We start from the raw sequence: 18,271 nt of genomic DNA on the forward strand, positions 1-18,271 counted from the left end.
TAAGGTACCCCTATTGAACATTCTTTTGCAGTGGTTGCTGCTAAAACCTAAAATAGCTTTGATTTTTTTTACACTGAAATGTTAGTATAAGATTGTCCCTATCGTTTTTTCTACCACTAGATATATGTACATTCGCCAACTGTCATTCAGCATTCAAGTCCGTATCGTTATTACGGCAAGCACAGTTTTTGATCCTTTTGTAATATAATACTTCGAGAATACCAATTTCTCTTTTTTATCTTGTATATTTAAGGACCATAAGCTTGCCAAAAATTGGCTACACCGTCCAAATTAAGATTTCGGGAAAAAAATTATAATGCAACGAAAATTTGGTAGTCGCTATTAAGGCTGTCCTTACCACAAAACATCACTAACTAAATTGAAAACTCACTGCTCTATCACATACTATCCCTTCATCGTTTTACCTTTTGGAAGTTATAAGCCCACTATTAGAGCAAATAAGAGTAGCGCCGTGGTATTGACACAATTCTTTCTCACTGGCATAAAGACACTATGGTAAATAAATAGAAAAACTTTCAAATATATCAACAAACCGATTTTATTAGAATTTTTATGATAATTATATTTGACTTAAAAATATGTGCATAAGATTTAACACAAAGTTATTTCAAACCGGTGGGAAATCCATGTTTTAGTTCGGAAAAGGAAAAACAATTTATAGGTAAAATACACCAAAAATATTTTGAAACTCAGTCCTATAGCTAACTAGCAATTACACCGCGAACCAACTCGAAATAAAAGAAACGCTTGAAAATAAACTCAACTCAAAAGGCCAAAAATGATTTCATACTATTTGAAAGTGATAGAACTCGCTCAACGCATTTATTTCAAAATATAAATATAAGTTTTAACAGACGAAAATGACTCTAATAAACACACAATTTTAATTTCAACTTAACATTGTTATTATTCACTATCTAATTTTGCTTTGTTCCGAAAAATTACTGAAAACTCTTCCGGGTTCTTCTTGTAAATTATCGCATTACAAACGAGTCGTTGCTTCCCCGTTTACTGAAATCAGATAATTACCAAAAGAGTATCTAAGATAATGATTGTAACGTAGATTGATCAAACAAAGAATACAATTTCTATTATCTAATTAACAATATTCATGGAGACCACCAGTTTATGAGAAGTGCCAAATTAAGCAAAAAATATATGTTTATTTTGTAAAATTTCGACATTTCATAATTGGATCAATTTCTTCAAGCTCTGGTGAAATATAGAATAAAATGATAGTTAGTTGGACTAAAATGATTGCAAAAAGAAAGTGGAACTGAAAAGGAGAACGAAGGATCGTAAGTAAGTTGAGAAAGTACTGTGCACTTATATGTGCACAGTGTTCCTATTTTAAGCATAATGTAGTCAAAATAAGTTCAATTATTTTTTATATATTATGTTTTTGCTTTCTTTCGTGTTTTTTATCTTCCTATTAAATTTAAAAATCACAGTAACGCTAAATTAACAACATATCATTGCGTAATTGTATAAAATTGGTCTCATTTTCATTCGAAGCAGGCCCACAGCACCCATCTGAAATGGACGAATCCTCATCGATTCAAAATCGCATTCACTTGGATAATGGCTAATCATTTCTCAAAAAACTGAAGATGACATCATAGCTTTACCTTAAACTCGAACATTGAAAAAGTAGTCAATAAAATGGTTAGGTAGGTTTTTCCTTTTCAACTTTTGCAAGGGCCGGTCCCAAACAACCAGTCCTCTCTACATTTATGTATCTCGCATAGTTTGATCTGTTATCTGCTGTGATCCTGATTCGAATGAAAGTAGCCATATCTTACATCCCGCATCACCTAACATACTTTTGCTTTATCTTTTAGTAAAGTGGACAGAAAATCAATCGAAAATCAATGACGAGTAATTTTCGCTTTAGTCTTTTTACGCTTCACAATCAGTGAATCGTGCCGGATGATGCGTTTCTTCTTCGTTAATTTGGAATTTTCATTGCCGCCAAATGCACCTTTCATTCTCGGGTTCAGACTTGTAAGGTTGCCGCCACTAGCACCAGTTTTCAAGAGAAAGTTATCAGCTTTCTTTGTCTTCCGGAACGTTGTCAAGATTGGTTTTGTATTGCTTGGATGAACAATTATTCGCGATGAACATGACGCCACTGCATCGTCGACAGCATTCGGGGCCTTATATGATGCAATGTTGGTATTGGATGTAGAAGACACTCCCAAGTCAGACTTGGTAGCGTATAGATCCAACACGGATTCGGACGTACACTTCTTCAACAATGACATATTGCCGGCAGAATAGAATTGAGTCATAGATACCGAGCTAGTCAGTGCACAGTCGGTTTTGTCAGGTTTCGATAAAATGTAGCTGTTCCGTTCAGAAGATGTCACGGCTTGCGATTCTATGTCACCAATAACGGGAAGGATCATGCTCGTCAGCTTTGCTGATTCAAATCCTACCGTACTATCAGAAACAACCCCTTTAAAGCCAACGTCTGAAGTATTCGATTCTGTGCCAACTTTTCTTGCTGGTGGCGATGATTCTTTGGAACTTAAATTATGCGTAGGAGATACTCGAACTTTTTTCGGTGGTATTGGGAAGCCGTGGTCCTTCTTGGTTGTATTACAGGATGAGTCTAATAAAGCTACAGGTTTTGGTTTCTTTTTATTCACGGCCGCATCCTTCTTCCCGTACAAATTCGTTGAATGTGCTTTTAATGGATTTCTTTTGATACATCGAGTTGGTCGTTGCGGTGTTTTCGATGGTTGATTTAAACTCTGCAGAACTGAAATGGAAGTGCTCTGTGTTGAAGATGATGGCACGGCTAATTCCCAATGCGGCATGCTATTGTGGTAGATGACTTTATTTTCTTTGGATACATCATTGGATGTAGAAGCTTGCGACAAGGAACTACGTTTAACTCGTTTTATGTTCTGTTGTGATGCCATTATCTATGGGGAAAATATAAAAAGCCAAACAATTTCTAACTAAATGTTTCATAGACTTATTAAAGGAAATTATGGTGGATTACTTGTTAATTTTGTTACAATATTCTGATAAATATAGACAGAGGATGTAACAGATATGCTAAATTTCCGAATTTGATATAGGTAAAAAGGGTTAACATTAATCTGTTTTCTGAAAAAATGAGGAGGATTGCAAATGGTGTTTTGCTTTCAGATCAGTACACAGAATTTCAAGTTAGTCAATGTTTGCTATAATATAGCTTACATATGGTATCCAATTATACCTTGCAAGGTTTAAAATACATTTTTAAATCAAGAAATCATGCAATTCACAACCAAATTAGCCATAAGTTAGGTGCTGGTTACTTTAGCTTTGAAGCATTTTGGATATTGTATTAATGCCTTGTATTCAATTTACTATCGAGTGTATTGTGGTATAACCATTCATCATCAGTGTAAAAAGGTGAAGCTTTGCGCCAGCTGAACTATGGTTGCATTTATAAAGTAATTGGCCGCTTATAAGGCACTCATGGGAGATTTTACCCGACAAAAATATCTCCGCGGCATTGAGAAAATGTTAACCAGGCATAAGTTACAGCTGCTTAAAAACAAAAGTTCAGTACGCCCAGGGACATCATTACAGGTTCTCAGCTTTATTGTTGTAAACACAGAAAATAGAAGAAAAACTTACAACGAGGGAAACTGCCGAAGTTTATCGAAGTTTGCGAAAATCAGAAATGAATTCTATGCGAAAGCACAGACAGCCAAGGCAGACACATTACATGTCGACAACGACACGAGTGATGAGAAGGAAATTACACAGAGAAATGCAACATTCAAAGCTTGCCGGAGAAAGTTGCACAAGGCAATCCGTGCGAGGGAATGAAATTTATCTAAAGGGACTTTGTGAGACTGACCTCAACCCATAGGGGGATCGTATAGAGTGCTAATGGGTAGGCTGAAACGGGGCATCAAACCGCACTGGTCAAACAGGAAGAATAAGGATAAGAGAATACAACTTTGAGACCGTTGACAATTTCTCCTATCTAGGGTCGAAAATCACAACTGATAACAGCTATGATGATGAAATCCGCGCACGGTTGTTGTCAGCCAACAGAGCCTATTTCAGCTTACAAAAACTGTTCCGCTCGAAACGTCTCACCATAGGGTCAAAGCTCTTACTGTACAAGACTATGATCTTGCCAGTCCTCATGTATTCCTCCGAAACTTGGGTTCTTAGCAAGAAAAATTGCGTTCAAGAGAAGAATCCTCCGAAGAATTTTTGGCCCGCTACATGAGGATGGACGATTCAGTAGCCTACACAATGACGAAATCTATGAGCGATGCCATGACCGTCCGGTTGTGGATAAAATCCGGCTCAATAGGTTACGGTGAGCGGACCACTTAATCCGTATGGATGAGGATGATCCCACCCGGAAAGTCTATAAGGGCAATATCTATGGTGGAAAAAGAAGACGAGGCAGAACCTGCCTAAGATGGAGCGATGGCGTAGGCCAGGACGCCAGACAGCTTTTAGGAATATTGAATTGGTGGACCTCGGCGCAAAACCGGGATGTTTGGAGTTCCGCGCAATAACCGATATCCGGTCTAGACCTGCCTTAATAGCCTAGAAATTGTTGATAATGATGATGAAACGAGGCAGAACATCGCAGATCGCGCTTTTTTCACAGCAAGACAAATGCACTACCGCGATCGAAAGAGACCATCCCCTCAAAAGATATTCGGGCTATAAAAGAAAGCGAGGTTGCTATTGTGTGTGAAAAGTTAGGATCTAACAAAGCACTGGGAATGGACCGGATACCAAATATGACTTTCAAGGCGGCGAGAAAAGCAAGACCAAAATGATGAATTTCTACTTTTAATATATCTGTTTGCAAAAAGGTATCTTCCCGAGCCAGTGAAAAAAACAGACCCTGATGCTGTTGGCAAACCGCCTGGTAAGCCACCATCCTATAGTTCCATTTCTTTACTGGACAGTATGGAAAAGCTACTGGAATGCATTATACACCACAGGCCGCTTCCAATGGTAGAAAAATTAGGTGGCATGTCTACAAAACAGTACGATATTCGCGCTGCCCTATAAGCAGCGAATGCGATTAATGCAGTGATCAATTTGGCGGCAGAAATAGTTACAGGTACAAGTTGGCAGGGCGATATCAAAACATACGGTGCTTTCATTACACTCGATAAAATGAATGCTTTAACGTTTGCGCAACGGCAGCATGCCATAAGATCCCTAAACCAGCTGGATATGTCCAGTTATATTCAGCTAAGCATCAGGGAGCATTTCGTTGATAGAAATGTCCTCTATGACACCGACATAGGCCCACAGTTGAATATTTGGTAACCGGCGGAGTGCCTCAACAATCGGTGCTGGACCCATTACTCTGAAACGTAATGTAGGACCATGTGCTGCGTATCAAAGTCCCGCGACAAACTACCCTAATTGGCTTTACTGACGACAACGCAATTATAGCAGTAGACAAATAACTTGAGGATCTTCCTTGGCATGTGAGACATTGGTCAAACTGAAAGGGAATTTCTGCTATCACATAGGTTATAGTTGGTGGAAGACAAGATTGAGACTGAAGGCAAGTTGAAAGAAGTTCTAAGGTTTCGTGCGATACAGCATGTGATAGAGTCCAAGCCAGGAGCCAAGCATGATGCCCAACATTGGAAGACAGAAACCAGAAACGAAGTTGTTGCTACCCACAGTGTGTAGATCGATTTTGCTATACCCCTTTGGACGAAGGCTCTTAATGTTAAGGCGCAAATATGAGATGATATTATTCGTGGTATATCAGTACGTTAAGAGTTTCTAGCGCATTCCAAACGTCAAACGAAACAGAATATATAGTTGTAGGAATGGTACCTACTAACATTTTGGCTAAGGAGGTACGAAGATTATACAATTGGAAGGTATGCGGTGACTAAGATCGACGATGAGAGAAAAGAAGACGCACAAACAGGGTGTGACAAGAACGTTAATACAATTCTTACACAAAGAAATGGACACACAGGCTGACTCCAAATATCCAACTTTGGATTATGCGCAGCAGTGAGTATCACTTTCAAATGACTCAATTTCTAACCTGGCATGGTGGATACCGCCGGTATTTACATTATTTTTGACATGATGATTCCCTCTTTTGCCCTGCATGTTTAAGTGAATATGCTGACCCGGAGTGCGAACTCTTGTTCAGTCCGAGATTTGCTAGTGAAAGGGAAAAATTTGAATTTCACTTGAAGAAACCCTTACAAGTGGAGACGATGATTCCCCAAATGTTCGAATTACAAAAAGTATGGGAAGCAATTAGTGACACCATAATCTGTATCCACAAGGAGCTTCGAAGGCTGGAAGGCTTGTGAAAAAGTGGAAGGGAGGGAACAATTTTCACCGTAAAAGCCGGTAGCACTCTAGCCCGGCCTACGATGTAATGTTTATAGATAGCTCACTTTGGCTCAGCTTCTGAGTCTTTTCGTATCAACTTTGATGTTCAGGCCAATCTTCGCTAGTGACTTCTGTTCAGCGCGAATTACTTGACCATACCATCGAAGTCGCTTCTTTGACAATTTGTACATCATCGAAGCTACCTCATAACGATAACGGGTGTCCTAATATCAGATGTGCTATAGTGTGTTACGCCTCCGATCCAACACAACATCTTTTCTTCATTACAACGAGACGCAATTGTCTTCTCTCCGGTAGGCGGCCAGTACTCGGGACCATCGAATGCGACATATTGAACAACACAACGACGGATTTTGGATTTGAGATATTCATTGGGGCATTGATCCCAAAGGACACAAGTTGTGGAACAACACTGAAATCATTGATTCGAGATACATAAATCGCTCAGTACTAAGCAGGTGTGATAAGGATAGTGCCTGTTTCATTGGAGGCAGTTGTCAAAAACTATGTTTTAATCAAATTCAATTTGAGATCACACTAAATATGGCCGTTATTCCACTTTTGGGCTAGTTGAAATATTTAGAGCAGGAGTCCGCTACATTCAACTGAGAATGGTCCAGTATATATGTATATGCATCCGTGTGATACCCAAACTTCTCATACAGTTATATTAACTCTTTTTGTCACTTTTGCAACTCGGTCACTATCCTTAAACCAATTTTAAAATCTGTTCTTTTCTAGACAATCACATCTTCGATCAATAACAGATCGCTTCCTTCTTTGCACAAAAATTTCGGGAGGTACTCACAATCTTTTTCAGTTCTACCGTATCCTTATTTGTTGCTTTCAGCGGGGGTCTCATATAGGTTAAACGCTCAATCAAGAAAAGAATAATGTACTAAATCGACAGAAATGAAAAATCAGCTGACCAAAAACATGAAACTTAGGAGAGACTTGATGAAGGGGCAAATTCCGAATGTCCATCACGCCGGGAGCAATGCATGCTAATCCGCCCCAGTCTGAGAAAACAACAGGACAGCATCCGCATTCAGGAATAGAGAACAACAAAGAATAAAGAACGACAATCTGATGCAGATCGTATCACCCTTCACCAAGGAGAAGCTACTCGTGCAGTGCGAGACAATGCATTTCCTGTTGTACAAACTGACTGCAGTCTACTAGCAAAAAATAAGTGCAGCGGTAATATCCCACAACCCAAATGATACGGTATCGAAAAGAGATAATATAGCGACCCATGTGGCCAAGCTCGAAAACCTCTTCCCTATCATAAACTGGCATTTCTGGATGAGAAAACTCCAAACCAACTAGTGCCATTTATAGTACGTTAAAGAGTCTCATCTCGCGCTTATCACTCTAGGAAATTGCATCAACTCCATCGAGAGCAAGGAAAATAACGTCTCTTTGAACATACTCAAAAGATAAAAAGGCTAATAAATTTTTAGGTAGAACGATGGCCGTTCACTCCAACTCCGCACCTTCAAGCGATTCATGGAGCTGCAAGTAAATTGCTCAGGATGGAGTTCTCATCTACACCCCAGGGGTAACCACGTTTGATAGGAGAAAATTTTTCAACAAGGCTTTCCTTGTACCTGAACTAAATAGAAATATTTTTTTCTTTAAGCACTGCTCTTAACAGGAGCTTTACTCAGAACTCGGAAAGCCAGATGAACAGCAAAGGCGAGGGCTATACTAGTAGTACTAATTTAGCACCGACGGTTAATCGATCAATATAAGCAAAAGGAGCCCTGAGCAATGCAGAGATTTTTTTTTAGATGAAGAAAGAGAGATTGCCATCAACAGAAAAATGCTCGCTATCACAACAATAATTTCTAGAAGAAATACTGTACACTATAGCGCTGACCGATTATTTTATCGGTTAGAGAGAGACTTACTTCGTCAAACACAAGAAAAAGGCTAAAAGCGACGTAAATGACACTCAAAACCAGAAAACGCTATTTTGTTGGTTACGGCAGTCAGCTAGCAAGGATTTCATCATCTTCAGAGGGAACAAGGTAAGAATCGTTTCACTAACTACGTTCCAACCTCCTCCTCCTGAAGCAGAAGTAACCATAGAAGTAAAAGAGCTCCCTTCAGAAGACGAATGTGACGAACCTGAAGATTACGAGGAAGACAACTCAGATGCAAGTCGGAAAACTCACGAGATAATCGACAATGCAAGCTTGACTTGGGTCAATGCTCTCAGCCAATGGAGAACTGCGTAATGAAATGGTTTCACGCATTAATGCAACCTGGATGTAGTGGCTTTCCACAACTGGTGTTCTTTGTGATCGACGTAGCAGCGAACGTCTCAATTCTAAAATTAATCGCAATGTCGTCCGTCTGCCGCTCTCTATGGTTGTGAGTGTTGGCCGACTATAAAAGACAATGAACGGCGTCTTGCGGTAATGGAGACGAAGATGTTGCATTGGACTGGTGGCGTGACACGTTTTGATTACATCCGAAATCAAGATATCCGCGATCGGTATGGGGTTGCACCGATCCGAGGAAAGCGTCTTCGATGGTATGGTTGCGTAATTCGCGTTAAAGAGAATTCACTTACCAAGATTGCTCTGAACATCGAAGTCAATGGTAAGCGACCAAAAGGCCGGCCAAAACAATGGTGGCTTGATACGCTGGATGGGCATTTAAAAGCCTCGAAATTGCATCCAGATCAGACATTTGATAAAATAAAATGGCAAAACCTATCACGACGTTTAATGTTTTAGCAAATGCGAAGAATTTAACCTACAACCGGTACGAAATATGGCTAGGGAGAAGTAGATTCTTGATAAATGCGACTTTAATATGTCACGCGAATGTCAATTATTCTCGCTAATTATGACGTCAGCATTTTATTTGTAATGCTTAGGATGCGGTAAATTCGCAGGAAATTGATAAGTTTGAACTGCTATAACTTTGGCGTTAATGGCCAGATTTTGATGAAATTTGGGATGTGCATGCGAAATATGGTCCTCTATAATGGTAGTCCTAGGATGAACTTAAGGGGGGTTTTTAGTCAATTTCTAAAAGTTGGTAATATACTATTAGTAAGTTTATTTGAGTAGATGTCGGAATGGGACATATTTTCAGGCCTAGATTTCATCTATGCGCACCACCCTGATTTTTTTTCAGATTTTCGGGTTGGGTAGTTTCCGAAAAAGAGTCCTTTCTCACTTTAAGTGCGTACATTTTGACTCCTTACTCGTGCACTTTGCAATCTATGCCAAAACTAATGTCAGTTTCGGAAAGTACTAATCAATGCCTTTCATTTGATACCCTACCTACGACTATATCCGGTGAAAATTTTTTTAAATCCCCCGTTTGCACTCCCTTTAAACTCCCCCTAAATTAATGTCACTCGCTGTATGCGTGGGATTTTATAGTTCCCATTACCCATTTTACAGAAAACCTTAAAAACGAAGCTGCATGGGCGAAGACCTGACATGTCGGGAAACCGGAAGCTAGACGCTTCAGGTATGAGCTATAAAGAGATTTGAGTGTGCATTTGTCCTATTAGTATCTAGCACGTAATATATGCATATATTATGTGAAAATATCGACTTTCAAGTGATATTGACATTCAAAGCCTTGAAATTGCACAGAAGCGAAAGCTTTGACCTATTACCACTTTGTTAGTAATAGTGTGATATTCACCAAATTTGGTAGGATCATGCTCTATGCTGTAACCTACATTGCTGCTGAGGGTTTTCCTGCCAATTACTAAAAACTATAATAATGTACTATTATTAACTTTATTTGAACAGGTATCGGTATGAAAGATATTTCGGAGCCTAGGCACCATACAGTGGCAGCATCTTGATTTTTTTCAGATTTTTCGGTTGGGTAGTTTCTGAAAATGGGTCCGTTAAAGAAATGATCACTTTCAACCCCCGGCACTCCCCACGTTTCCAACAAATATCGAGAAAAATGCGTATGACGGACAGACAGACAGTAAACCGATTTTAATAAGGTTTTGCGTTTACACAAAAAATTAAAAAACGGACAGTATAAATGGACGATGAATTTCTCCGGTGATAACTGCAGGCAAGAAGCTATCAACAAAAAGTAGATTTTTAAACTGTAGCAAAACTGAAACTTTAAGACTTTAAGCAGACCGCAGGTAGAGGGGGAAACAAAAAGACAATACACTACAGGTTCTAAGCCGCTTCGGTCGTCCCCAACAAGCAGTCTTCAATCTCCAAGTGCAAATGGAAGCAGAAAAGCAGCGCATATGGCATATTGTCAACTCATCAGCCAGACATAACATACGCTGTGAACCAGGTCAGTCAGCACGTTAAGAATTTTCTTAGGATCCATTGGGGTGCAGGGAAAAATGCTCAAATTTCTGTAAGAAAGTAAGTCGATATACCTGTCTGTCTAAAGTGTCGTCAACTTCCCTGGAAAACTAAGGCGCTATTACGCTCAGTGATTCTATCATCTCCTGGAACGTTAAGATCAAGATATTCCCCAAGAAGTTGATAGAAAACCTGGAGTAAATGCGCCGAAATTGGTTACTCAGTTGAAACTAAGTAATGTAAAAACTATTGTCCAAACTGTAGGGAATTCGATTGAAAAAGTACGAAATATACAATATAAACCATAAATCATTAAAGTGAATCAAATCAAACACGGAAAAATATATTCAGAGAGATAAAACTTTCTGTAATGACGTACTGTTCATCGATGAGTACAAATATAACACAAAACTACAGCAAAAGGTAGTAGTGAAAGTATTATGGTCTGGGGTTTTTGCGAGCCACCATGCTGGGAAATTTGGTTTTGGTAGAAGGTGATACAGATGCTAAAACGTAGACCAATGTCCTAAAAGAAAACCTGCACGCGAGAGCCGAAAATGGGGAGTTCATGGGAAACAAAGTTAAGAAAACACATATGCGGTTGGTTTTTTTTGGATACCCCTTCAAAAATCCCCGATTACAACATCATGAAAAACCGGTGGTGTTTATTGCATTACAGACTATATGAAACTCCCATTACGAGTAAGAAGCATTTGAAAGGACTACTTATAGGAGTATGGGCCGAAATTACAACAACGTACGTATGTGCAGCGTTTGGTTAAATCAATGCCACACATAGTAGGTTGAAAACCCTTTGCCAGGTCAAAAACTTAAACACCAGTTATTTTTAGAGATTTTGATTTTTTTAAATTTTTCGGAAGAAAATGCCTTTTTCAGTTCATGATTTCCTTGTTACCGTGATTTGTTTGTTTGATCTTTTTCTTTTGGATATTTCTTCCTCGCAGAATACTTCTTATACAAGGTGTCTCAAAAGAAATTTTATATTTATTTCGCTTACTGCGCGAAAGCAACGTATCCGAGGGGCGCGGGATTATGTCAATCGGTAGCCTGGCTCTTAGGAATTCAGTCGCTATGGAGCGTTTCTCGGGACAGACAGCGCGTTGTGCGTGCGAGAGTTTTACAAAAACGGCGATTCGGCAACTGTAGCGCGTAGTATTCGAGGTTTCCGCCACTTAAATGATGCGCCAAGCATTCCTCTCATTCGACATTAGGTTAAACAGTTTGAAGAGACTGGTACAACGCTGGATAAGTCAAAATACGGGCGACCTAGGTCATCAAGAACGGTAGAAAACGTGGAGAATGTTAATCAGTCTTTTCGTGACGACCTGAACCTTTCAATTCGGAAGCGCGCAAGTGCTTTAAATGATCATCATTACATCGCATTATGCACAAAGACCTAAAGCTGCACCCCTACAAAATTCAATTGATGCAAGAATTAAAGCCTCAAGATGCCAGTCAGAGGCTTAGTTTCGTAAATCAGGTGATTGAGTGATTTTCAACGTTTACCAACATTTCGTTTTCGGATGAAGCCCATTTTCATCTTAACGACCACGTAAATAAGCAGAACTGCCGCTACTGGAGTGCAACCAATCCGAAACGCAAACATCAGAAACCCCTACATTCGCCTAAAGTGACCGTATGGGCTGGGATATCGGCGCGAAGACGAAAGGGGGCGTGAAGTTACAGTGAATTCAGAGCGTTATGTGGAGATATTAGACAACTTCTTGGTACCTGAACTGCAAAACTTTCCTGGTTATAACTAAAGAACATGATTCCAACAGGTCAGAGCAACTTCACACACGTCCAATATGTCTCTGCCACGTGTTCGTGAAATTTTCTCAGGCAAATTGATCTCCCGGAGAGGTGACATAAATTGGCCTTCTCGCAGTCCAGATTTAACCCCTATGGACTTTTCCCTATGGGTTTATCTTAAATCTAAAGTTTACGCCAATAAATCAACTTCACTGGCGTATTTCAAAGAAAATATCCGTCACGAAATGGCAGCCATCCCTGAGCCCACCTGCCGAGACGTCATAAGTAATTTTACTGTTCGATTAAATGAGTGCCGAGAACGCGAGGGTCTACATTTAGACGATATTATTTTGAAGAAATAAATCTCAAAAAGTGTATTTTAATAATTAATAAACATTTTTTCTATATACGGCTTACTTTCTTTTTTAATCGATCCACTAAGTGTAAAATTTCTTTTGAGACACCTTGTATAAAACAAATTACGCGAATAAATCTTTCTTAAACCCCGTATCACCCCGAATTAATTTCGTTTGAGAATCCCCGACTTTCAATTTTGCAAACTGTATAAACGTTGAAATTATTTGTTCTGCCATGCTATAATCCTGGAAAAGGTTTCAATTTTGTAGGATTCGATCCTTATGTGTTTTTCAAATTCTTGTGTGGATTTGTTATTCTTAAGCAGATCAATTTTGGGATAAGCGATAATAGGACTTTATGATATCAACGAGGAATATTAAAAACATATGAGTAGTAAATGAATACATTTACGCGGAATTTATACAGATAGGTTTTTGGGGTTACAACTGTTCAACTACGATCATTTTTTAAGATTATTTTTGCCGATATAATTGAACATTCCACTCGAAAATTTGATAATCTCCAGTCACATAGCTGAACCCAATGGAAGGATATCATTGCTGAATATTTTTACGCACCTTTCCTTTAGTCGATGTCCCCAAGCAAATGCCAAAGACGATTACACCCTTGTTTAGATTTTTTCTTGGAGCGTTTTCATAAAAACAACATAAATTAGTTATAACCTTTGGATGTCCAAATACACTCAGTTTGAAATTTGGTCATTCAGGAAATATCACAGCCATGCAAGATTAGTTATTCGAATGCACCGTTAAAACGTATGAAAAAGGCAATTTGAAACCCGAAGCCAAGTTAGGACGAACACGGTAACAACTATACACCCTCCATGATTAGCTTTGAACTATTAAGTTGCATATAAATGACAGGAAGCGAACCATAAGTTAATAGCTACGAACTCTTATTATGGTTTTTTTCAGAGCCTTTTGTGAATAAAATGAGTTTCCTAAGACTTACGTATAAAGAACACAATGTACCGGAAGTGCGATACTCTGATAGAAGTCGTTGAATGTATATAATTCAGTGATTAGGGAAATAGATGAAAATAATTTTGGTTCGTTTTAATGTCCTTCTCTTTAATAGTCCACGGTATATATCTCCATAATTATGTGAAGAGTATCTGGAGGTGGGAAAGCTTTACCTATGTTTGGTGAAATTCTACCGCTCTTAGTTGAAAGAGCTGCTAAAACCATTTAATATAAAATTTTGGAAAAATCAGACTCGAAGAGAAAAAATGAATGTTGCCAACCTCAAGAAGGGTATCCACGCGTAAATAGATGTATATAATCGCCTTAGCCTTCGAGGGAGCAGTCATGAACTTTCTGTGCATCCATTATAAAGAAACGATTGGTACTCGTCAAACTTTCTTCTTTTTGGGAAATCCAAAATCGAAAACACTTCCTTGAGGGTGGAAGCCAGCCTTCATCAGAGATCAGTGTAAACCAGAAGCAATACTGAACATTAAGAAAATATTCAGTAACGTGGCATTTTATATCCAAGGTAAACGTAAACATAGAAAAGGTAACAGTGGAAGCTGCTTATAGCAGATGGAAAGATTAAGAGTGTCCTTCATTTTCAAAAACATGTCCTGGTGGTCCGTGTCGGAATTGTCTGTTATTTGGCCCGGGCGCTCCCTGACATATCTTCTGTCAGTGCGCAAAACAATTTTCTTGAAAGTTGAGCAGAAGCGAAAGTGTGCGATTTGGAGATGAAAAGAAGTTTGGTGGTAGACTTTCACCCCTCGAACGTGAAAATTCGTCGGGTGCTGCCAAAAGTAAACTTGAATAAAAAGTTTGTCCCCGCACCATAAAATGTCACGAGGATTCTGGCAGCGTTAAGAAACAGTACAGTAGTGAACGCCAACGAAAAGGAACAACACAAACAAACGCCAACAAAGTGCGTAAGCATTTGAAATGAAATTTGGAGTGCAGCTCACGATGCAAACTGACTATGAGCCACACCATAAAAAATATCTGCTAGTAAAGCTCGTTAAAAATAATATATGACAAGAACTCACTGATGTGTAAAGAAAGGTTTACAAAGATGTAAAGAAATGCTACGTGACTCAACCCAGTTGCCGAACATTGTGTTTTCAGATCAGAAAACTTTTTGTATTGTGTAGTTCACCAATAGACAAAACGGTCGTTTCAGACTTTTGGGACATGCCAGCGATCGTCCTGAAGAATTACAACTCGCTCGCCGACAGGAAGCCGCTTAAGTGATGTTTTGGGCCGACATCACTAAAAACGCTTGTACACCGCTGATTTTTCTACCAATAAAATGCGATTAAATTAATCAACAAATCTACCAGTACGTTATTAGGAGCGCGCAGGCACCCCGCTGGACATTCTAACAAGGCTCGAAGCCATCTTATAATGCAAGAGCAACGTAAGAATGGTTGCGAGCAAACGTCCTAGTGCCCATTCCTACCAACTTGTGGTCGCAATGCTCACCCGATCTTACCGCTGGACGTTTAGATAGCTTGAAAACAGTCTTCGAATGAGAGTAGCATCATCTTAGCCAAAACATCGTTCGACGATCGTGTGAGTCTTTCAAAGACAGACTTCGCTTAATAACTATAGCAAAAGTTAGATATTGGGTTGGGGGAAAGGAAATGTCAATAGATGGCGACACTTGAACATATCTTGTGTTGTACTTATCGCATCAGGTCATACTATACAGCGAGTGTTGTGATCGTACGTTTCAGTCTCAAGTTATAGCGCGTCAAAGATGGAGTCCACCAAGCAAGAAATTCGTCATATTTTACGTTTTTTTTAGTGAGAGGTAAAAATGCAACGAAGGCGGCCGAAAAAAATTGTGAAGTTTATGGGCCCGATACTGTAATGATTCGCACAGCACAACGTTGGTTTGATCGATTTCGTTCTGGTGTAGTGGATGTCGAAGATACACCCCGTACTGATAGGCCAATCGTCGTAGAAACCGATAAAATCGTCGAAATCATCCAAGTAGACCAGCATGTGAGCATTCGCTCGATTGACCAGGAACTGGATATAGACCATAAAACCGTTTGGAACCATTTGCAGAAGATTGGATTCCAAAAAAAGTTGGATGTTTGGGTGCCACACGAGTTGACACAAAAAAATCTCTTTGACTGAATCAACGCCTGCGATGCACTGCTGAAACGGAACGAATTCGACCCATGGGGGGAGGGGGGGGATTAAAAGGGATATAATGAAGTTGCCTTCTAAATGGCAACAAGTATGCGAACAAAATGGCGCATATTTGACTTAAATCGGATAATTCAATGTATGTTAAATAAAGCGTCAAATTTCGATCACAAATACGACACTTGTTTTTCCCCAACCCAATATATTCCAATGTAATAAGTATAAGTTTATATCGCACCTCAACAGCGACCGTTGATTTCTGTCTTGCGAAACAAGCCACCGATAAAGTAAGGAACACTTACGCGATTGCTATCCATTATTGTAATTCGGCGTATGCGTGGGGGTTCACAGTTTCAACCTTTCTACCGAACTTATTGTCAATAAATGTAACCTTTCCTGATATAAGTGCATGTACTGCAGATAACCAACCGATTTTAATAAGGTTTTGCTTTGCAACAAAACCCTAAAAAGAAAGGCAGTGCAGCAGAATGTTCAAATTACCATTTTTGATCTGAGGCCTATTACTATATGATAATCAAACGCGCTATTTCTTAGATAAAACACAAAAGACGATTTCCGAACGATGGTAGTAACACCGAAATAGGATTTAGAATGGCATATACGTTCCAATGCTGTTATGTACGAGTTCTGCGAAAACCTAGGCATTAATTAAAAAATTATATGCAACAAAAACGATCTAGAGGAGCACCGCGAAAAAGATGCGGAGACTCAATTGACGCGGAAAATCGACAGCTTTTAGAACCAGCCAATAGACGAGACATTGAATTGAGAAGTTGGGAGGCAAACTACCCTAAAAGCCAAGAACCGATTTGGCCTGTGTTATCACTGAAGAAGGAAGATAAGAGTCTCCATGGGAATAATATATGAGAAATATACTCCACTTGTCAGATCTTTTCACACACTTTCTAAGCGAAGGAATATAAAAAACGGATAAGAAACTAAAGTGAGGGATATAAACGCATTAGGGCGAGATTCCAACAACAATTCTAATCCGATTCACTCTAATATTATAAGATTCTGGCTATACCAGATTGCTCCATGATTACCAGATTACTAGAAAAGTTATTTCCAAAAAAATAAAGAGAGCGCAACTATATAAGATGCGATACATGGCGGTACATTATCTGGCCCTTTTTCTGATGCCCTGCAGAACAAAAGTACTGTTTTCAGTTTTATAGAGCTTACAATGACAATTAGGTGTAATGGGCAGCGAAATGACAAGTAACTATCGTCAAACCATGTTACAACTGTACAATCGATACACAAAGTTCTTTTGAATGTTTTTTGGATCAGAATTGGTATTCAAAGATCGAAGAAGACGAATTAGCAAAATTTAATCAACACATTTGAATAAATTCAACAATCATTGTAATAGAAACGCAAAATACCTCAACGCGATATCGTCATAATTCCAACAAAACTTGCTTGCTGCTTCAACAGCAAAATTAAGCTTAGTCTCACAACACGGATAGATCACACGCTGACCACATAAAATAATGAAAGTTCGAATTGAAACCGAATCACAAATTCGCATACAGAACAGAAAAATATAAATAGAAGAAAAATTAAGCAAATAGCATGCAAAGGCAACAACGATATTAGTAGACGAAATAATTGTCAACTTCTTCGCTTTCGTCTTCGCTTTACAATCTTAATGCGTTTTTTCTTAATCTGCAAAATTATATACAGAATACGAGCATTTAATGAAAATATCTAGGTCAGATTTTGATTTTAGATATTTTTCATCTGTTTCAAATAATTTGTCTTGAGATTTCATTTCGGAAAACATGATCGGATAAATATTTAAAAAATATATTCTCACCTTTCCAGAACTCGCAACAGAACGTTGCGAGCCATGCCGCTCTATTTCATTTCGTATGGCAATTCGCAGTGCTTGTATTGAACGAAATTCTGAATTGTAGATGCGTGATAGAGAGTTAGAGTTTGTTATATCGAGGATTGATGGTCCTAAAGCACGTCCAACCTGTTGTATGAAAAATTATATTATAAATAAAATTGAAATTAACATTTATTAAACAATGATAGACTTAGAAGCGAAAAATCACAGTTTCTTGCATCTAAGAAGCTCTGCAAACTTAGTCGCTATTTAATTCGTACGGTGCGCATACTACGAGCTGCATTTGGGAATTTTCAACCTAGCGTATTAGATCATCAACAAAATCGCTTCAAACATTTATAATAGAAGAAGGGGTTGTATTCGCTAAGCCAGAGGCTATCACGTTCAACGATTATGTATGCCTG

At 38.9% G+C, this 18,271-nt stretch overlaps 1 protein-coding gene across 3 annotated transcripts in view; it reads right to left on the reverse strand.

Moving 5' to 3' along the window:
- Positions 1–541: 541 nt before the first annotated feature.
- The window catches only part of LOC119647871 (cytosolic carboxypeptidase-like protein 5), a 42,268-nt gene continuing 24,538 nt past the window's right edge, over positions 542–18,271 (reverse strand). For 2 of the 3 annotated variants that reach the window (XM_038049141.1, XM_038049143.1), the window contains 2 exons: positions 17,832–17,993; positions 542–2,951 (listed from right to left, as the gene is read on the reverse strand). In XM_038049141.1, coding sequence (XP_037905069.1) covers positions 1,890–2,951; positions 17,832–17,993 — 1,224 coding nt within the window. In that variant the 3' untranslated portion in view covers positions 542–1,889. Of the gene's footprint in view, positions 2,952–17,467; positions 17,681–17,831; positions 17,994–18,271 lie in introns of those variants that run through there. The other variant, XM_038049144.1, reaches the window with a different exon arrangement.

The sequence above is a fragment of the Hermetia illucens genome, chromosome 2 (genome assembly GCF_905115235.1).
Source record: "Hermetia illucens chromosome 2, iHerIll2.2.curated.20191125, whole genome shotgun sequence".
Lineage (NCBI taxonomy): Eukaryota > Metazoa > Arthropoda > Insecta > Diptera > Stratiomyidae > Hermetia > Hermetia illucens.